Source organism: Xyrauchen texanus, chromosome 12 (genome assembly GCF_025860055.1).
Source record: "Xyrauchen texanus isolate HMW12.3.18 chromosome 12, RBS_HiC_50CHRs, whole genome shotgun sequence".
NCBI lineage: Eukaryota > Metazoa > Chordata > Actinopteri > Cypriniformes > Catostomidae > Xyrauchen > Xyrauchen texanus.
The window spans coordinates 32,631,552-32,655,106 of NC_068287.1; the positions used below are offsets into that span (position 1 = coordinate 32,631,552).

Consider the following 23,555-nt stretch of genomic DNA (forward strand, 5'->3'; position numbering starts at 1 on the left):
GTCACCAAACAGAAAAAAGCACAACAATCTGGTTCCGGAAGTAAAAATTCCTTTAATTCCTTCTCTATAGGAGAATTGATTTTTAATGATAACTTTTCAACATTTTCAAACAGACGTACTATGAGCTCCGGGGTTGTTAATCGATAATATATGCTTCTTTTGAAGCCATCAGTCTGTGTTTTTTTATTTTACTTTTAAAAAATGTGTTTAATAGTGGAATTTCTGAAGAAGAACTACTCTGTCCATGATACCGAAGGGAAACGATACACCAGTCAGAGAATAGCGGCAAAAAAGCTCTGCAGCGTATGTCCACTCCCATGACATCTCCCTACTCTCTCAAACTATTTGTATGTTTCTATTTTCATATATCTGAATATTTTGCTCTATACTTAAGATCAATAACTTAAAATTGCCTAATCCGCAATGCTTCATGGGATTTCGGTTTATTCCTTCATTAAAACTCTTTTATTAAGTATTTTCAAAAATTTCTATGGAAAAACTGAATGGGGAAAAACACATCTGGAACCAAAAATCTTGTGTGAAGGTGCCCTCACACAGAAAATGCAGGGGGAATCAAGACACTGAAAAGAATATCTCAGGAAGAGCATAGTACTTAGCACTTGCATGCAAAAGCCATACGTTACGTGAAACTGCCGCCTCGCTGCAAGTAACTACCTGTTTGAAAAGCCTTCACTCACTTTACTCAATCTGTTTTCCCTCCCAAGGTGCCCTGAGTGGACGGTCAAATGTTGTTTATCTCATAATAATGCTGGTCACGTTTGAGTGACTGATCCCAGATAAAGTTCTCAAGCTCCAAATTAACCAGAGCCTCTCTCTCTCTTTTTTTTATTTTTTTATCTCACAGCGATCCAACTACCTGCACAGGCAGATGGTGGCTTTGGCTAACCAATACCCCAACGTCCGAGTCACACCGTGGCGTATGTCTACGATATGGGGCGGGGCCAGCCTCCTCACCATGTACCTGCAGAGCATGAAGGACTTGTTGGCCATGCGTGATTGGCCCTGGGACTTTTTCATCAACCTTAGTGCTGCTGATTATCCAATCAGGTGAGTTATCATTGGCTCCCTCTGCCCTTCTTTCGATTGATTAGCGGAAGTAATTTGCATTGCTTGGTTTGTTTTTGTTTTCTCTCAGGAGTGATTCAAGTTTATTTGTTGCCTGTAAGAACAATCGAGTTAACACCTGACTGGCATCTTGCTGTGGGGGGCTGGGAGATTAGTTCCAAGCAATGTAACTATTTAGTTGAGCAGGGGATTATGGGTAATTGAGATCACCATTGGCTGTTTGATCTGATGTCAACAAGTTTAACGGTTCATAGAACTGTTTAGGGATTACATTTAAGCATCTTGTGGAGATTTTAGTATTGTTTATGCAGAATTAACTCCCTTTAATATTGACAAAAGTCACAGCACCACAGCAAACCATGGACCTTGAAGATATTGACTCCGAGAGGCTGTGAATTTACATGGGAGCTGGATGACTGCATTGATGTAAACTAAAGACATTCTGAATATGAGAAATTAACTAGATAATCTAGTATTGTGGCAGAAGATGAGGCACATTTCCCCAAAATAACATGAAAAATAAGAACATGTTAAATTTGGATATTCACAGCAGAATCCTCATTACAGTCAAAAACAATGGTCCAATACCGATATTTTGCCACTTGCCTTATTTTGTCATCAGATTACTGTTTTGCTTAAGAATTATGCTTTTAAAATGTACAAAGAGGTACATTTCTAACAATGAATAATTTCCAACATGGATTGGATCTGTTGAACAAATTACAGGACAAATTTCTAAGGGGGCCACAATGAAAGATACATACAAGATAAAAAGATTATATTAAAATATAAATATTATAACATGACGATTGATATATGGGCAAAAGGTTATTTTGCACTTCTGTTTTTGCAGTTCTAAACAATGGAAATCACATTTTACATATAATGATAGAACATTACAAATTAACTTTGCATAAACGTGCTTTTTTTCAGATATCCAATTTATTTTTGTAGTTATTGATTATATCACATGCAGAAAATTGTATTATAAACTTAATACAATGCAATAAATTTACCAAATTAATTATAAAATTAAACATTGTTTTTTCATATCTGCAATTTCATGTTTTTATGATCGATATACCAATGGTTTTACTTTGGTCAATAATTTGCTGATAAATATAAATGACCAATATTGTATATATAATATGACCAATTGTATTAACATCATTTAATAATTATCACTTATATAATAATAATCATATTTTAGCAATATCACACAAGCAAGAATGCTGTTGTTTTGAAAATCAGCACAGCTTTGATTTGGCTGTAGATAACTTTTAGACAAAATATAGCCAGATATTTTTGTTCCGGGAAACCAAAGCAGGATCAACTGTCGCTTTTTGCTGCACAGCACACAGACTGGCAGCCTGGATGCTGCAAACACAGGCAAGCGGAGTGAGACAAACAGTAAAGTGCCCCAGTGCTGTTATATTAAATATTAGCACTCTTGGAACGCCGCTTGTCCTATCAGATTAGAAGACCAGAATGAACTGTTGTATAATAATTAATAACTAATCACATATTTTAAAATATTTAATAGTTTTACTGATAGATGAGTTTGAGTATTTATGAGTAAATTAATTAGTAATTATTGATAAATTTGCATGAGTAAAATAAATGAAAAATATAGCTGCAAGCAGCAATGTGGATTCCTCCTCAAAATGGAAAATCATTTATAAATTGATCAGTAGAGTGTTGGGGTTAAACCCTCCTGATGAAGGAATCCTAAAAAACATTTTTTTCTGTCTGAATCCTAAACTAAAGATTATGGCTGTGGCTCGATTTGAACCTCTGACCCTTAACTTACCAGCACAACATCTTAGCCAAGTTAGCTATTCACATTGCTAAGTATTTCTGCTTTCAGTTTCAGTATAAAAAAATAACTATTGGCCAGCCTTGTCAGATATGGCCCAAGTTCAAACAGCTGTAATTCAGTCAACTTTTGACATCTCAAGGTCAAATTTTGCACGGTACTTTAAAGTGATGTCATGTTGAAGCAAGATAGGTTTGAAAAACCATCAGTCAAAATGACATTTGATTTATTGACACATATATTGAGGCAATGTGGACATTTGCATAAACATTCCCTTTTCAGCCACTATGTTTTGTAATCGTTTTTCTAAGTAACAAATTGAAAGACATCAATTCTACACATGGGTAAAAAATTTCAAGTCAATTGGATTGTAGGTTTTCCCAAATTTTCACTGTACAGGAAAACCATCATGCAGGACCTTATGGGTCCTTGAGGCTTTTTTATTCCCAATGAGAAATGAGGCATGTACACAAAGTCTCAGAAGAACTTGACAAATAGGGTGGAAATGCCTGTAGCGTCCCCTATGGACGAATGTGGGTCATTCTTGGTGTGGGGGGTACCCGTTGGCCAGTAGTAACAATGTGCCAATTTAGAAAATGTTTGACCAGTAACTTTTTGAGATATTGGGGCGCAAGGAGAATAATAATAATAATAATAAAACCATCAATAACAATAGATTTCCTCCTACCGGAGGAATCTAAATATGAATAGTATTTAGCCAGGTAGAATTTTTTTAATCATGAATAGAAGTCTGATATTTTTGTTTCCATAGACCACGTCCACACTAATTCATTTTCATATGACAACTGTTTTCAGTTTCCTAACTTCGACAAATTATCCAGTACTAGAAAGCATTTTCGAAAGTTTCCGTGAAGGAAAACGCCGTTCCAGTGTGGATTAGAGGTGTAAACGTTTCAAATGAAAACGTATTAGTGTGGACATGACCTTAGCCCAGTATTTTTATTTCTCTTAATTTCTTAAAGGACTCTTCGCCAAACAGTCTTTCACCAAAAAAGAAACGCTCTGCTCAAGATATCCAGTATCACATTTTCTTTAACTCAATGTGTTTTTTCTGTCTCTAAGCCAAGCCGTGTGTGCATATTTGAATTATCATCATGATAAATGCCATTAGTGTGCATAACTCTGGAGTCTATAATGAGAGCAGGATGAGTGGTTGAGTAACCCCACTGCTCCCCTGGCAACAATCAATATTACAGCCATGTCATTTTCTGCAGCCTTCACAAATCAGGGTGTTTGGGATCGATAAAGCTGTGTGATGAATTCTGGCCTGTCCCATGTTGCCATTCAAGGTTAATCCTGCCTCTCTATCACTCCGTCGCATGCCACACCTCCAGACCGGAGAGGGATGTTTGCTGAGAGCCAAAGCCCCTTAAAAGCAGAACAACAAAGAAAAATAAAATGATTCTTTCATCTCTGAGTCGGGTTCAGGTGCAAGCTATAAGTAGCCTGTCAGTGTGTGTGGAGGGGGGTTCAGTGATGTAGTTGCTATCATTTGTATTATACTGTGCAGAAATACAATTTCTCTAAAACATAAGGACAAATCGGTCCATTAAGGGGTGCGATCTGGCTTGTTTGGTTGGTGTGATAGAAAGTTTTCTCAGTCCGATATCATGGCTGAAACACATTGCAGTGTGTTGTGATCTCACAGACAGAAACTGTTAGGAAAACAGACTATCAAAACACATGTTGAAGACAACATTCAAAATGTGTATTACTATAGGGTTTTGAAAAGTATTAATTTTGCCATGTTTACGCCCAGGGCCGTCATTAGGGTGGTGCAACTGGTGAAATCCCCCCTTAGGGGGCCCTGCGGCAACCCTCCCCGGATGGCAATCGTAACAGAGGGGGACAGCCCTCTCACTCCTACCACCAATGGCGTATGACATATTAACAAAGTGTGAGAAAGGAAATGAAAGCTAAAGAGATGCAGAGACAAAGCCACAGACCATGTTCAACCACAAGCATGACTTCCAGTGTCAAGTCACAGTCTGTGCTCTGCAGGTCCATTTCAGTGACACTGCAAACTGCACTCAGCTTCATAGCTCTGCTCCCATTACTGTCTAATTGTGTATGACAGAAGGCCTACTTTTAGAGGTCCTGGGAGTTAAGTCTTTATTCTTGTCTTTTCCAAAGACCACTGCACAGACCACTTCTCACAATGCTTTGTCCGTATGTCATGACTGTGTTGGCAAGGGATGTGCGGTACCTGTGCCTGGTGGATGCCTGTGACTTTGCTGCTTATTTTCCCCTCTAATTCCCTCCTGATGTCCATCCTTCTGCATGGATGCTTGTGAAAGGGGCTGACAAAAAGCCTGCTCTTCTATGGGGAGCCTAGATGCCATGGGCGGAGGCTCTGTTTACACGCTGGCTTTGTCAGGGAGCGGCAGGCTCTTTTCATCCATTTATCCACACCATCTTGCTCTTTTTCTCTCACCCTGTTTGTATGTTAGAACAGCTGTTTTATAGCCTTTTCATAAAGAGAGAAAAAGAGGAAAAACAATAAGTCTGCACTCTGTTTTTCTCCTTTGCCATGTGATCACTGGGGCTCTGAGGTGCCCTCTTCTGGAATGGAGCACCTCTACAGACAGATAACAATCTGAGTTCTGAATTGCATACTTCCTTTCTGCTCTTTCTGTTTCTGCAGTATATGGCAGAAATATTAAGATTATAATGGTATTATGCTATCTGATTGTGTTCTGAATGTTATACTAGTATGCAGCAATGAACATTTCAAACTTTAGTATGCTACAATGCTATCACATGGCTGTTTGGAATTTAATTGTGAAATGCTTACTACATACTCCAATATATACTGTATTTAAGCTACTTAAAAAATAGCTTGTGAAACAGCATGCAGTATGCAACAATGAGCTTTCATAACTGTAGTGTGCTACATAGTTGTCACTTGACTGTTCGGAATGGAATAGCGTACTGCCTACTGCATACTACACAGTTCATACTATATGCAGGGTACTATTAAAAAAATAGAATGTGAATCAGTATGCAAGTTTTTCAAATCTCTAGTATGCTACATTCAGATATCTAGAAAATAAATATGATCATTTAGCATTTTGATCAAATTTTGTGTAGAAATGCCTTTTGTCAGTTTGATCTAATAATTGGGGATGTCCCAACCACGGGCATAGCACCAATAATATCCAGTATAAACATTTTAGATGGATATTTAACAGTGCTAATTCATAACTCTGTTCAAATGCAAATATTATTTGGATCAAGCAATACGTTATTAAAAAGATATACTAAGCCTACTAACAAAATAAATTATAGATGACTACATTTATGAGTTTTCTTGTTGGCAAAGTCACCATAACTTTTCTGAAATGAGAAGAGTGTCAGGTTGTTCAGCCTAGTTCTTCTTTATTTCTGCTCTCAGGTAGTTCTGCTCTCTGGTAGGCTTGTCCATTTAACTTAATAAATAATTTCTTAGCTCACGTTGATAATTATGAAGGGAACTTCTAACCTTCTTGGTAACCCTACTTGATACAATTTGAACATGTTAATTTGAAAATTATACTTTTGTAATTTTTCATCATATTGGTTGCATTTTAGCTTTTGCAAATTTTGAAAATTCATTATTCCATCAACAGATATCTTTAAAACATTAAAACGTGTATTATTTTGCATATATATTTGTTACATGTTTATAGTTTATATGAAAAAAAAAAATTCTATTTACTATGATTTACATTGACTCTCAGAACAAAAGATAAATTGGTACCGTCTCTCTATTTAGACAATAGCATCTCAGCACAACGGCAGGTAAATTTGTTCCTCCCATATTATTTTGGTGACTTTATGAAGTTCTGGAAAAAAAATTACATCTGATGATAAATTAAGGTAAAATGTTTATACAGTAGATGCATGAGGCTCATGTTGGCAGTTTGATTTGAATTTTGCACGACACTTTATTAAGCAAGCATCTGATTGTTGTTCACCGTTCACCGACAATCGTGTAATGATGCGGTAATAATGTTTCCAACCATCTGGTGAATATTTCTATTATATTTTTTGCCAAAAGTAATTATAGTGCATGCCAAGTTATAATTTTGGACCACAGTTACATGAATATCAATCAAATATTCACCTATTGACCATTTCAAGGACTGTTCATTGGTGAATTCAAGTGACGTCATTGTTCCATGAACATTTCCTATTTGTCAAAACAGAGACTATATAGCAAAGATGGGCCACTTCTATTAAAATGAAATTGGAATGCCCAATGGCAGCCAACGGTCAACAGATGTGGAAAGGAATTCCCGCCTTACAGGTAAAATAGCCAAATAGTCAGTCAACTCGAGTACATGCATGCGGATTAGCTTTACCAGATGATATAATTGCATTTTTAGAGTTAACTGTGGTGAAGAAGCACAATTTATTATACCAGTTGTTGTTAACATGGGAGGAGACCAGGCAGATTATAGGGGAACTCTCCATTTTTGCCAATAGCATGTTATTACTAATATATATACATGCATATATAGATATAGCATGTATTACTAATATATATATATATATATATATATATATATATCTATATATATATATATATATATATATATATATATACTATTGATGGAATAAACATTGAAGACTCTGTTTCCACCTGATAATATATATATATATATATATATATATATATATATATATATATATATATATATATGTTACTAAGGTCCGTCATATATCTGGCAGATATCTGCCAATCTCCTGGTTTAAATTCCACCTGTCCGTTGGTTTGGGGGTAATAGCCTGAGGTGTGACTCACATTGATCCAGTTGCTTACAGAATGCCCGCCAAACTCGGGACGTGAACTGTGAACCTCGATCGGACACAATGTCTTCTGGGAATCCAGAAGCTGTTCCATAGCCGTGGGTAAACCCTTGAGAGGTACAAGTCTACATTATTTTGAGAATCAGTCAATAATTACCAGTATGGTGGTGTAGCCCGATGGAGTTTGGCATGTCGGTGACGAAATGGATGGACAGGTGGGACCATGGTCTTTGGGGTATTAGCAGTGGTTGGCAGTAATCCTGTGGGCAGTTCCCTGGGGGTGTTAGATTGTGCACACAATTGACAAGACTTCACTTAGTAACATCACAAATCACAGATGGCCACCAGAAGGGATTACATACATGTGTGATTGTTCTTTGGATACCAGGGTGTCCTGTGCTCAATGATGTGTGGACCAATTGGGTAATTCTTATATGTAGAGCATGTGATACAAAGTGCTTGGTTGGGGCAGTCAGGTGGTGACGGTTCGTGCTGTTGTGCTTGTTGTATTTCTTCCATGATATCCCAACTAATTGGTGCAATGATGACAGATGGTGGTAAGATTGATTCAGGATGAGGTTGGATGTAGGGTGGATCAGGCCTGTGTAAAAGTGCATCTGCTTTGCTATTCTTGCTGCCAGGGCAGTAAGTGACTGTAAAATTGAACCTGGTGAAGAACAATGACCATCGGGCTTGATGTGGATTCAGTCTCTTGGCTGCCTTGATGTAATCAAGGTTCTTGTGATCAGGGATAACTTGGAATGGGTGGACTGCCCCCTCTAACCAGTGACGCCACTCTTCGAGTGCTGCCTTCATGGAAAGTAATTCCTTGTGACAGGACCACTCCAATCCCACAATCAGAAGCATCTACTTCAACAACGAAAGGAAGATTGGGGTTGGGGTGTTTCAGTATATGAGTGCTCGTGAAGCTTGAATTGAGGGAGATGAAGGCTTGGTATGCGGCATCGTTCCATGGCAACTTGTTGGGTTTTCCCTTGAGCAATGACATGAGGGGTGCTGCAATGAGTTGCAATCTGATGAAGCTGCGGTAGAAATTGTCAAAGCCCAGAAATCGCTGTAGTTCTTTGATTGTGGAAGGTCGAGGTAAGTTTCCATAGCTAGGTACTCTGGGCGTGACAATGGATAAGCCTTGCTTCTCGGTGGAGCTGTATTCGGCAGAAGTTCAATGCCGCAGTTCCATGGACGTTGAGGAGGAAGTTGAGTAACTTTGACTTTACTAAAAACTTAATTAAATTCTGCATACTCCTCAGAAATCATTGTTACTGTTTGGAATTCAGGGCTTTCAATGCTGGTGGTAAGAAAAGGCAATGTTCATTGAGACAATGTTCATGACAGAAACATTAATAATTCATCAGCTCACCCTGGTTCCAGGAAATAGAAGGAATGTGGATGGCAGCCAAGGATGATCCTGGATAAGAACATGATTGGGTGAGTTTATGACATACAGTGAAATATTCTCCTCATGAAATAGTCCAATCTTGATGGTTATGGGAACATTCTGTTGGGTTATACCAGTGCCAATGGCAGCGTTGTAAACTGTGGTGATATTAATCATTGGAATGCATTGAATGGTGGGTATATTGAGTTCTTGTACGATCTCTTGATTTATGAGATTCACAGCAGCCCCAGAATCCACTAAAGCTGTAACATATTTTATAAGATCACCGATGGAGATCTGTACAGTTAACAGAAAACTGTGAAGGACAGGAGATACAATTTCGTCAGACTCACTGTCAGCCTTGATTCAGAGGAACTTGATTTCTTGTGTGGGCATGCAGCATTGAGATGACCTGGTTCACCACAGTAATAGCAAAGTTTTTCGTTACATCGACGTTGGCATTCCTCCATAGAAACACAGGTGTAAACAACTTGCATAAGTTCGGGTGATTCAGTGGATGCCGGTGTCTGTACTGAGACTGTAGACTTAGAAGCGGAGTGAAACTGGGGCCGTGGAGCATTACGAAGCATGTTATCCAACTTGATAACAATGATAATGAATTCAGTCAGTTCAGCCTTGAGTTCTTGGTGAAGCCCCTCACAGAAAACAGTTTTCAGAGCGACATTCTACCCACTTTGAGCTGCTAGCGTCCTGAACAGAACAGAGTTGTCTGCTGCAGATCGATGGCCCTGGCATAAATGAAGCAGCCGAACAGATATATCTTGACCACCCGCTGCATACTCAAAGACATCGTGAAGAGCAAATCTTACTGGTTTAGCATGGGGAGCTGGCAGTGAGTGTATGTAGTGAGTCAAACATTCGTTGGCGGCTCATAGGTTGTTCAGCTGGTCTTGATAACCCTTTAAAACCTTGCAATGGTGTGCAAATGCAGCCTGGAGCTGTGAGACTTCCACTGGATCCATGGTAGGCGAAGTATTCTATAACAAACTGGCCATGGAGACCATGTAAGGATCCAAGTGCAGGAAGTTTATTAAAAGAGACACAAGCAAACAATCCAAAACAGCAGGCAGAGAGAGACGTAGTCATAAAGCAGGCAGATAAATCCAATAAACCAAAGGCCAATCAGGCAAACAAAACAAAGGGGTTAACCAAAAAGTAGTAAATCCAAAAAAAAACAGGCAATGGTCATAACATGAATCAAGAAACAATGGCAATGGAAAAATGCTCAGTAAGGCAGGGTAAACTGGCAATACTTTGCACAGAACAATGGAACTGCATGGCTATATATAGATGTGGTACACAGGAAATGAGCAGTGAAGAAATGGGTGAAGATCAGAATTTGGGAGAGGGCTTTCCTGGTGGTTGGTAGGATGGGTAACAACCTCAGATGTTCCACATCTTCAGTCTCCCTTCTCTGCATGAAATAGTTTGTTGCATCTGGTCTTGAACAAAAAAAAGACAAAGGTATCTGGTAGCATCTTGTCATACAGTACATGAGGGCTGGTCGATGAAACGATATCAATATTTATCGCAATAAAAAAACTCCACAATAAGCTTTTGAATCATTTTCGATATTTAGCCTGTGTTCTACATCTAGACATGCGTGTTGCTAAAAACACTAGCAGTTTGGCTTTCTTGTCGTATTTTCCCACTGGCGCGTGCTGAGCAAATGTGAGCGAGCGCTTTCAATTCCTTCCTATGGAAGCCGAGTGTCAAGCTCGCGAGTTGGATTGTAAAATTGACAGCAGCGCGGCGCAAGCAGTTCCCTAGCGTTGGGAGTGGCTTTGTGCGGATTTCTTCTGCTTCAGTGGAAACACAGCCTCAGACTGTATGAAGATGCAATTGCCCCCGCTATGCAGGTCACCACGTTCCGGATCTGGACCCCAGATTGATTCCATCTTGACTGCAAGACATCATGACGACGGTTACGCCTTCTCATCGTCTTTAGTGAGCAGCGCGACAAAGCAACAGTTCCGGTTACATCATATCTGATCTTTCTGCGCTGTATTCTTGAATATTTTTCTCTAGCACTGAAACACGCTTCACTGATGCCCTGTCCCAGGCTGCACCCGCATCCTCTTTTCCCCACATGTGCATAAACATGAGGTGCGTGTTTCCAGAGCGCCTTCAGACCATAATGTTTTTCTTTCTAAATTTTGTTTTATTAATCAACATGTTCCAAGCATTTAATAATAAACAAATAGATTTCTGTTCTAATTTTGTGAAATTATTCAGATGTCATCATCTCTGACAAGGATGAAAGACAAAACAATTACTAGTTTGTAGCCTAGTTTCTCACTTTAATGAAAATTATTGTATTTTCAAATGTTTCTCTCTGGAGATACCCCTGAACCCCCATACAGTATCATTCCTCAGTCACAAGGGCTTCTATGCCCCCATACTTGGATATCTGTATGGAAAGAAATATGAAAATAATTGTAATATTTAAAATAAAAAAAATTTTAAAAGAAATATATATGTATGTATGTATGTATATATATATATATATTTACAGTGGGTACGGAAAGTATTCAGACCCCCTTAAATTTTTCACTCTTTGTTATATTGCAGCCATTTGCTAAAATCATTTAAGTTCATATTTTTTCCTCATTATTGTAAACACAGCACCCCATATTGACATAAAAACACAGAATTGTTGACATTTTTGCACATTTATTAAAAAAGAAAAACTGAAATATCACATGGTCCTAAGTATTCAGACCCTTTGTTCAGTATTTAGTAGAAGCACCCTTTTGATCTAATACAGCCATGAGTCTTTTTGGGAAAGATGCAACAAGTTTTTCACATCTGGATTTGGGTATCCTCTGCCATTCCTCCTTGCAGATCCTCTCCAGTTCTGTCAGGTTGGATGGTAAACGTTGGTGGACAGCCATTTTCAGGTCTCTCCAGAGATGCTCAATTGGGTTTAAGTCAGGGCTCTGGCTGGGCCATTCAAGAACCGTCCACGGAGTTGTTGTGAAGCCACTCCTTCGTTATTTTAGCGGTGTGCTTAGGGTCATTGTCTTGTTGGAAGGTGAACCTTCGGCCCAGTCTGAGGTCCAGAGCACTCTGGAGAAGGTTTTCGTCCAGGATATCCCTGTACTTGGCCGCATTCATCTTTCCCTCGATTGCAACCAGTCGTCCTGTCCCTGCAGCTGAAAAACACCCCCACAGCATGATGCTGCCACCACCATGCTTCACTGTTGAGACTGTATTGGACAGGTGATGAGCAGTGCCTGGTTTTCTCCACACATACCGCTTAGATTTAAGGCCAAAAAGTTCTATCTTGGTCTCATCAGACCAGAGAATCTTATTTATCACCATCTTGGAGTCCTTCAGGTGTTTTTTAGCAAACTCCATGCAGGCTTTCATGTGTTTTGCACTGAGGAGAGGCTTCCGTCGGGCCACTCTGCCATAAAGCCCCGACTGGTGGATTGCTGCAATGATGGTTGACTTACTACAACTTTCTCCCATCTCCCGACTGCATCTCTGGAGCTCAGCCACAGTGATCTTTGGGTTCTTCTTTACCTCTCTCACCAAGGCTCTTCTCCCCCGATAGCTCAGTTTTTTGTAACCTTGGCCAGATCTGTGCCTTGCCACAATTCTGTCTCTGAGCTCTTCAGGCAGTTCCTTTGACCTCATGATTCTCATTTGCTCTGACATGCACTGTGAGCTGTAAGGTCTTATATAGACAGGTGTGTGGCTTTCCTAATCAAGTCCAATCAGTATAATCAAACACAGCTGGACTCAATTGAAGGTGTAGAACCATCTCAAGGATGATCAGAAGAAATGGACAGCACCTGAGTTAAATATATGAGTGTCACAGCAAAGGGTCTGAATACTTAGGACCAAGTGATTTTTCAGTTTTTCTTTTTTAATAAATGTGCAAAAATGTCAACAATTCTGTGTTTTTCTGTCAATATGGGGTGCTGTGTGTACAATAATGAGGGAAAAAAATGAACTTAAATGATTTTAGCAAATGGCTGCAATATAACAAAGAGTGAAAAATTTAAGGGGTCTGAATACTTTCCGTACCCACTGTGTGTATATATATATATATATATATATATATATATATATATATATATATATATATATATATATATATATATATATATATATATATATACTGTCATTATGATTACAAATTAACAGATAATCTTATAACATTCATATCCAACTGCACTCAATTGATAAACTCTATAAAATATTGTAATATTTTCATATAAGATCCCTCAAACACCACAGCATTGGCGTGTCTGGGACCCCAATGCAGTTTTGTAAAGACTATTTTGACTTTTTAGGATTTTATTTTCTCTTCTTTTTTTGGAAATTCAAAAAAATGTGCAATGTGAAAATATGATTCAATATTGTGATAAATATTGATATTGAATGATATGAAAAAGTATATTGTGATAATGTTTTTTGCCATATCGCCCAGCCCTACAGTAAATCCAAAATATTTACATGTCCCTCAAAGGTGCATCCTCATCCATTACAGCAAACTCCTGTTTGAGCCAAATAAAAAGTGTAGAGCAAAATATTTGTTCAATCTTAAATGTACAAAAATAAAAGTAAAACTTTTTCCCATCTGAACTTTTGTAACCCGTCAAAGATACTCTGTTACTCTTCAGTTATAAAGAGTTTAAATACTATAAATTATGAGAAGCTATATGTGAAGCACTATACAATTAAAAATGAAGACTTAAAATATATGTCCTGTAAAACATTATTGTGAACTTGGCTAGCTAATGTGTTATATTACAGCAATCCACTCACCCTTGACACAGACCTGTGACAGACTCTTTGCAGTTTATTCAGACTGTATGACTGTGCCCAAATTACTTTGGGCATTCGGAATTAATGCTGGCATCTTTCCAACTGTAATCGTGCATAGTAAAAATTATGTTATTGCTCGTGGATGGAAAACAATCATAGCCGATACTCACTTGCTGTACACCGGGCCAAAGCAACAGCTCTCTGGCGTGGTGAGCGACGTTGAGCGGATCTCTTCTGCGTCAGTGGACACGTACCATTAAATGCTCATTACATGGTGCAAGAAAGCAGCTTGACAGACTAAAGTGTTTAAATGAAGAAAACATGACATAAACTGTCTTGATGTCTAGTAGCTTTGGTATAAGCTGAATGATTGTCTCGAACATCGAATTATTGAAAATGTATGCAAGCCTGAGGTGTCCCGGCCGCAACGTGATCATCAATACGGGGTCTGCAATAATCATCAATAATTTGATGACCTCTCGTCAATTATTCCATACTAAACTGAAGTAGGAAAACAATATGTTGGCTTTCTCAAGCAAATATGGTTAAGAGCAAATATGGTTAACATGCGAACATGTCAACGGCCCTGTCATTGAAAATTACTACCTACAAACACTTAAAAAACACGAAATACCAATTATAACTGCACTTAAATTAAAATGTACCTCTGTATGTGATTCTTCGGTGACTTCCAAGTTCTTTTAACTTAAGAAGAAGATCCTCTGTCGACAGTCAGAGATCCATCATGTTGCGGCCTTGCACATCCCAAACTTCCAAAAGTTTGGAATAATGTACATTATTCATCAATGTGCCATTCAACTGATCACAATGTATAGTCAGGACATTAATAACATGAAAAATGACTATTACAATTTGAAAAAAAAAATCAGAACTATCAGAAACAGTTCTCATCAAAAATACTCCACATACAGCAATGACAGCTTTGCAGATTCATTGGCATTCTAGCTGTCAGTTTGTCCAGATACTCGGGTGACATTTCACCCCACACTTCCTGTAGCACTTGCCATAGATGTGGCTGTCTTATCGGGCACTTCTCATGCACATTACAGTCTAGCTGATCCCACAAAAGCTCAATGGGGTTCTATTCATAACACCAACTATCTGTTGTCCAATGTCTGTGATTCTTTGCCCACTTGCAAGTTCGAATCCAGGGCATGCTGAGTGAGTCCAGTCAGGCTTCCTAATCAACCAATTGGCCCGGTTGTTAAGGTGGGTAGAATCATGTTGGAATAACATCCTCGTGGTCATTATAATGTGGTTCTCACTCTCGGTGGGGTGCGTGGTGAGTTGTGCGTGTGCTGTTGAGAATAGCATGAAGCCTCCACATGCGCTAGGTTTCCGTGGTAACACGCTCAACAAGCCACGTGATAAGATGCTCGGATTGGCTGTCTCAGATGCGGAGGCAACTGAGATTCGTCCTCTGCCACCCGGATTAAGCTCCTGAGTCACTAAGCTACCATGAGGACCTAGAGCGCATTGGGAATGTGGAAAGCCAAATTGGGGAGAAAAAAAAAGACTTTTCAAATAGTGATGGTGCTGTTTTTTACATCAGTAATGTCCTGACTATACTTTGTGATCACTTGAATGACGCTTTGATGAAATAAAGTACCAATTTCCTTCTGAAACCACAAAATCTTTTTTCTTACAACTCACATTTGAAGCTCACTCCACATGCAAAGTAATCTATATATTTATCTAATTAAATTGCAGCTTTTGCAGTTAAATTATCTCAATAGATCATAATGTGATTAGAATTTGGGCTTTATTGTTTACGTAATGACATTCAGTCAGATGGTATTGGTTTTTGGTAAAGGGAGCATTTTTATGAGTACATGAGTGTCGTATCCAACCCGAGTCTGATACCAGTATCGGGATATCCCTAATAACGATGAGTCAAGAAACAGAAAATATAGGAGGAACAAAAAATCTAAACTAACCGCACATTTGCCACTCCTTATTTTCACATGCAAATTAGCTTTTGATTCACTATAAATGTTTGCCATATGTTTGCAGCTCTTCGCTGGTAGTGATGAACCTCTGGCAAACCTTTGGCAACAATGGACAATTTGCCGCTACTTTGCCGATCAGTGGCGAATTTGTGGCAAGTTCGCTGCAAATTTGCCATGAACTCTTGATTTTCGTAAGGGGACGAAGGGTGTAATGCAGTGTGGCATAAATTATTCCTCGCAGTGTGCTCTGTTTGTGTACTTTTTTATGTTCGAAATGGCATACTTCTGTACAGACTATTACTACTTCTGCCATATCCATATACTGCAGAAATAGTAAGAGTAGTCTGCTGTTATGAATTGTACTTAGCCCTTCATATTTTGACAAATTATACTGGTCAATTGGGTATTTCATGCAGTGTACAGTATACTGTGTACTGCAGAAATAGTGTGAGTAGTATGGTACTACGTCATTTGAAACAACTTGTCTTGTTTTCTGCTCTCTCCCATGCTGACTGATGCTCATTATTATTGCACAATTTCGACTGCAACACAATCGTCAGATTTCAAATCAATTCTCACTGGTAGCTCAGTTATAGAATACACCACAACTAATAGCCTGAGGTCTGGGTATCACCAGCGCAGAGAGTGACTGGCAGCTACATGCACCGAAAACTGGAGCAGGGTTTCATTTCAAATGCCATGCAGGGTTTCTCATACTGATCATTGGCAAACTAGAGGAAGCTACAGAAAGACACTGCAGGTCAGAGTGCACTGACATTTGTGTGCATTGATAATTTTCACACAGCTGATAAACATTAATGTGGTCTTATAACACACTGTGGGTGAGTCACCATTCACTTTCACTTATTGAATGGTAACTGATACTGACACTGCCACAGAAGACATATGGGTAAGTCATATGGGTTTGGAACAACATGAGGAAATAAATGATAGCAGAATTTTAATTTTGGGGTGAACTATCCCTTTAAAGCCAATAGCGAATAGAAGGTAAGATAAAATTTTTGTAAGGGAGATGGGGTTTGTGTGTGACTGAAATGTGCAGCTGTAGGTATGGAGATGACATCATAAAAGTGATAATTGGGCAACGGAGCGGTTACTATGGGGCTTAAAATCACATGCAAACATCAACAAATTCAGCTCACCTACATATAACCATTTGGTTGTAAATTGATTTCTCTTGACACTCTTGACAGTCTTCGAATTGTCCCAGTTTTTTTAAAAGGACTTTAAAGCCACTTTAGAATTAACATTACTGTAGTCATTTAAATTATAATAATAAATGGTATATAATTTAGTGAACTTACCAGTAATGGAATGTCAGTAATATAAATTTGAGTGTTGATGTGGGTGCTTCCTGTAACCTTACAGAGACATGAAAAACTTTGTTGTGTTGGAGACACTGAAAAAACAAAGAGATGTGTCGTAACAGCCAAATATGTGCATGTTTACAGACCAACAATCAAAGGTGAAGTGAGTTATTTGTTGATTGATTGAGCATCCTGACCAGCCTAATATAGCAACATTGCAACAATGGACCATTTCCGCCATACTTAACAGTGTAAATCTAGCAAACTTTTTTATATTTTACTTTCATTTAGTGTAAATTTATAACAACAAGTTTTGTGGCATATTACCCTGGAATTAGTTAAAAAATACTAGTTTCCACAGCTGCGAGGAGGTTTCTAATATAGCTTCAGAGGGAGTGACAGTAAATTTGGCATCTTCACTCTCCTGAGTATCGTAATCCAGCACTCTTTATTTGGGTCTTTTTGTGGAAAGTCCTGGAAATGGAATAGTGGATTTTTTCTTTTGCTGTTGGAGCAAGCGGGTAATCAAAAGTTTGCTGTGTTCTTCCATTCACCGCTATTGAAGTTTACCCTGCAATCATTTACTTCCGCATTCCAAACCTAGAAATGAGAAAAGGTTCAATTGCTTAAGTTTGGGACAGGACTAACTATTTGTCCAACTAATAGGAGACTGTATGAGAGTCCAGGAAACGGTGATGCTAGTGGCAAATTACACACTTCGCCTTTAAAAAAATAAGGCAAACATAACTTAAGAATGCATCCTTTGTAAATGCCCCTTACTCTCAGGTGAGGAGTCCTCTTATCTTAAGGAAGTTATGCAGAAGCCTGCATTAAAACAAACAGTGTGAGAGCAGTGTCTCTTTTGGGGAAAATAACCACAGACGTTCAATGCATTGAGAAAGGCAGTGAAACAGGGCAGCTGCATTAGGGGCTGAATCTGGCTCTGTATGTGAGCTTGGACTCTCCCAGAAGCCTCTGTGTTCTGCACTCATTTAAACAGTGACTCACTAGCCTGATTAGCAGGCTCTCTGTTACTCTCTCTCTTTCACTCATTTTCTGTCTTCCCTTCCAATGCTCTTTAATTCTCTATTTAGGACCAATGATCAGCTGGTGGCCTTTCTGTCCAAATACAGAGACATGAATTTCATCAAGTCCCATGGGAGAGACAATGCTCGGTGAGTGCTGAAGTGCATTTTTGCTAATCATTTGCAATGTTCAAGACACTAAAACACATGGTGGTCAGACAGAACGGAACTTGAATGGTGCATCTTATGAAGTTTGTCATTTGCAAAGGGGTGGGTGATATGGATCCACAGTATTTCTTTGTATTTTTCAGCCATATTTTGTACAATATTAAATATATGTCTCAATATTTATGTATTTGCTTTGAAATGGCTTAAAAAGAAATTGCTTTTTTATCATTTCAACCAAACAGTAACTGCTGCCAAGTAGACTGAAAATGTACTAAGCAATCCATAAAATACAGTGAACATTTAGTTGAAAAGTAATTAAATGTTGTCCACACTAAATTAATATAAAGAAGATTTTTTTTATATAATTTTAATTTATATGCAACCAATATAATAACACATAACAATGAACAACAGTATTTACTTACTGTACATATTTTTGGTAATACTTTACAATAGAGCTGTTTATGCTGTGGTCCATGAAGAGAATTAGCATTTTCGAGCCATGAGTTCCCTTGAGATTTGTAAAATAAGGTCTGTGGTAAACATTACACTAAGATACTTGGATGTTTTGTTCTACAACATAAATTACACATAGCCATACCACAAAATGTTTGTTTTTTTTCTCCCCTTTTCTCCCAAATTTGCACCAATCTGCACATCTTATCACGTGGCTCTTTGTGCATGACACCGCGGAGAGACTCCCAGCATGTGGAGGCTCATGCTATTCTCCGCGATCCACGCACAAATTTCCACGTGCCCCATTGAGAGCGAGAACCACTAACCTTGACCGCACGGAGGTTACCCCATGTGACTCTGCCCTCCCCAGCAACCAGGCCAATTTGGTTGCTTAGGACACCTGGCTTGAGTCACTCCGCACACCTTGGATTTGAACTCGTAACTCCAGGGGGGGTAGTCAGTGTCAATACTCGCTGAGCTCACTGAGCCCACCCAAAATGGTTTTTAAAAAAATATATTGCTAACAAGTTGCTAGATAAGAACTACTATGGTTTTCCATTTTTGTTAGGCACCTTGACTTTCATTCTTGTGGTATTTGTATTCCTTATCTAGCAACTGTTTAGCTACATAGTTTTTTTTTTTTTTTAAACATGGTGGCTTCAAAATTCACGTTTGTCATCTGGCAGTGTGTAATTTAGGTTGTAGAACAAAACGTCCAAGTTTCTTCAAGTAATGTTTACCACAGACCTTATTTTACTCATAAACTGTAGAACCCCATAATAAAATCCTATGGGAAATTTTCTAAGATAACCCATGGTGAAATAGCCTTCCGGGTTTGCCTTTAAATTGACATCACGGCTGAACGGCTCTATAAGGTTGTATTTGTTAACATTAGTTTAAGCTGTAGATAACATAAACTAACAATGAACTACAATTTTACAGCATTTATTATCTTTGCTTATGCTATTTTCTACACATACTAAAACATTTTACATTAAGAGTTGCATATGATAACATTAATGCATACATGAACAGTAGTATTTTGATAAATTAACATTTATTAACCAAGATTAATAAATGTTGTAAAAAAGCATTGTTAATTTTTCGTTCATACCTAATGCATTAATTCATGTTAACAAATAGAAACTTATTGTAAATTGTTGCCATATTTCTTTTCTTTTTTTATCACCTAAAGGTCCTGCAGCTTGTAGTCTGTAGTAGTTTATGTGGAACTGATGTCGGCCGTTTAAACACACGCACACCAAAACAGATGAAAACATCAGTCATAATGACAGTAGAAGCGTTTTAAAGTTGCTAGTTCAAAATACTTTGCCGTAGTATTTAAAGCAACCAGTTAAATATTTTTTGTCCTCATAGCATTATTGTTCTAACAAACTCTAGACCGCTGACAAACGCAACTCCTCACATGAGGTTTCATCACACTCGTGGTAAAAACATTCAGTCAGTGAACAGGATAACTAATTCATTGCAAAGAAGGTTGCAAATATCAGAAATATCCAGATTGACAGTCGCTAACATTAATGAATGAATAGAATACAACAGGCATTTTGTTATACTTACAGACTAAATCGGTTTATTTGTGCACAGCATAGTTACTGATGTTCTAAACAGATGTGGCTTACTTGTCATTGTTCTTTCATGAAACATAAACAGAATATGAGAAACTGTACACACGATTACTTAAAGCAAATTCTCCTGTTTTAAACAAGCCCAAAAATACAGTGATACGATGTGAAGATTCTGAGGTACTAAGATCTTCACGGAGCGTGTTTGACATCTGAACCGGTGAAGGGAAGTAGGGCGGCAGCTCCCGGGTCATACTGTCATGCTGTATGCAACATCTGTCAGTGCGACTTATACAGAGATGCAACTTATCTGGGGGGTTTTTCTCTCAACAATGTGATTTTGACCAAGTGTGACTTCTAGTCAGGTGCAACTTTATTTCTGGAAAATACAGTAACGGCAAAATTTGTCTATTCTATAAAGCGGACTTTTTAATGGTAATACTGTATGCCAACTCTTATTTCATTTTTGCTACTTATATTTAAAACAGAGATGCTATTAAAACATCTCAGTCTTAACTCTCATACAAGTTGTGAGACAAAGAAGGATTGTGAAACTAGTCTAATGTAAAGCTCTTTAGAAAATGGCAATTGCAATATTCACAATGTTGCTAGCAAAATAATTGAAAAGTGAATATAATGTTAATGTACTATATATCACCCAACCTTAAATTAGCGTTGTTAAATATCACCAACAGCTTCATCAGAAAACAGGGCTTGGATCGGCTTTTCTTTGAGTGTGACACCCACATGTGGCGACTTGGAGACAGAAAAATTCCAGAAGGCATTTCCGTGGATGGAGGCTCTGACTGGTTTCTGCTTAATCGGATGTTTGTGGAGTACGTCATCAACTCTCAAGATGACATGGTGACCAGCATGATGCGTTTCTACAAGTATACGCTCTTACCTGCAGAGGTGAGACACCAAAACACAATATTAAGAAGATTATGATATTAAATAATTTCCTGGTTTGCCATTTCATTAATATTTCTTGCTTATTTGCACAAGTTTAAAATTTACGATGAGAAATTTTGTATATTTTCAAAAAACTGGATGAACTTACATAGTTTTATTTGCTCTTATGCATTGTGTATTTCCTCATTTGAAATGAATGTGTCAGTGTGTTAGTTTTAATAAAGGTTGTTTATTTTTTTTTGACTATGGTAAATTGTATTCTTCATCTTGTCTGGGTCCTAGTTATTCACAGCTGAAAAACTGGATATTGTGGCTTGAGAATGCAATTGTCTTTTTCTTTTTTCTTCTTCTTATTTTTTCTTTTTTTACTGATGTACACATTTAACACTGTAGACCTCCTGACAGGGCCATTCTGTTAGACATCCATCTTCATTTTATCAGATGTCATTATCCTGTTTCAACCTCTTAGTCATCTATATTCTTCTCTTTCTCTTCGCCTCTGTCTCTCCCTCCCTATTTATCATCCTCCTCCCCAATTCTCACTCTCTCTCTTTGTCTCCAGTCGTTCTTCCACACAGTGTTGGAGAACAGTCCTCATTGTGAGAGCATGTTGGACAACAACCTCCGTATCACTAACTGGAATCGAAAACTGGGCTGCAAGTGTCAGTACAAGCACATTGTGGATTGGTGCGGCTGCTCGCCCAATGACTTCAAGCCATCCGATCTGCCTCGTTTCCAGGTGAGCATTTCTCAAAGCCCTCCTGCCTCTCCAAAGTGCCCTTGGCCCTCTCAATGTCTGATCCCCACTTTTCATCAGGCATTAGCATGCGTTTTTGGTAATCAGATCACATTTAGAGAGGAACTGACCACATTAAAGGAATATTCCGGGTTCAATAGAAATAAATCTCAGTCGACAGCATTTGTGGCATAATGTTGATTGCCACAAAAAATTATTTTAGCTTGCCCCTCCTTTTCTTTAAAAAATAACAAAAATCTGGGTTCCAGTGAGGCACTTACAATGGAAGTCAATCTGTAAACGTAAAAATTCTCACTGTTTCAAAAATATAGCCACAAAACATAAACAGTATGCGTGTTAACATAAATGCAGAGTGATAAAATTGCTTACTAACCTTTTCTGTGTAAAAATTTTAGCCAATTTTACAACTTTGTTGCCATGACGACATAAGGTATATAAAAAAAACTATTCTGCAGAATTCTTCAGATTTTTCCCTGTAATCAAAAGATTCCGTATGTAGTTCCATTTTGAGCAGGTAGGGCAATCTCTGTCGAATCACTCCGGAAATGCAATTGAATCTAAGCTAAAGAATATCCAGATACTATCTGGATACAAATAAAGGGAGCCTGACTGTATCGGTGCAGTCAAAAGTAACCGGAACAGTTCAATGACTCGGATCATTAGTTAAACTCTTTAAAGCTTTTTCAGATACAGTGCCGACCTCAAGTCTGAAGGAGACCTTCAGTACGGCGTGTCCTGTTTAGCCTGTGTAAGCACAATAGGCCTTTAATTTACCTTAAACAAACAGCTAATAGGGTGAGACAAGCTCTCCAGTCAGTAGCGATTCTGATTGTGATTAGAAATCCAATGAGACTTAACTAAAGGAAAGCCCTGCTAACTCATGCTTACACGGGGGATCTGTAATTAACTCAGCAGAAAAGGAAGATGAGGGATCAATTGCAAGGCGGTCTCATCAAAAGGATCCTAGTAGTGTGGAGTGCATAGTGGAATGAAGCCATGGAGCTTGACCACAGCAGCCAAGAGCTCCTCTCCCCTGTCTGCTCTGGAAGTCTCTCATTAGCCTCCAGTATAGAGTCAATCCTAATGTGGTCATGCCTGACCTCAGTGACTCACTCTCTACTGTAAATGGATCTACAGGCCCAGCTGAAATGAGTTTGAAGCTTGTCATTCCTAGTCTAGAATTTTTATGTCGTTTTTCTTTCTAATTTATTCTCAATTTGTCTTTTCAACTTAGTTTTAGTTTTTCAGAATCTTTAGTTTTAACATTTTAGGGCCAACAAATTTAATATGTTAACAGAGGTCATTCAGATATGTTTAACAGCATAACATTTCTCAGGGATGTCTAGTGTTATCACTATCTAGTGGAATTTTCATGATTAATAAAGGCAGGTTTTAAAGGTTTATACTACTTAGTGAAAACTAAAATTAATTTGTGATCGC

General features: G+C 38.3%; 1 protein-coding gene across 1 annotated transcript in view; it reads left to right on the forward strand.

Annotated features, from left to right (window-relative positions):
- The window catches only part of LOC127652262 (xylosyltransferase 1-like), a 117,218-nt gene that overhangs the window by 60,659 nt on the left and 33,004 nt on the right, over positions 1 to 23,555 (forward strand). Inside the window, exons 4-7 of the mRNA XM_052138401.1 lie at positions 866 to 1,068; positions 18,306 to 18,386; positions 21,142 to 21,358; positions 21,921 to 22,097. Coding sequence (XP_051994361.1) covers positions 866 to 1,068; positions 18,306 to 18,386; positions 21,142 to 21,358; positions 21,921 to 22,097 — 678 coding nt within the window. The remainder of the gene's footprint in view (positions 1 to 865; positions 1,069 to 18,305; positions 18,387 to 21,141; positions 21,359 to 21,920; positions 22,098 to 23,555) is intronic.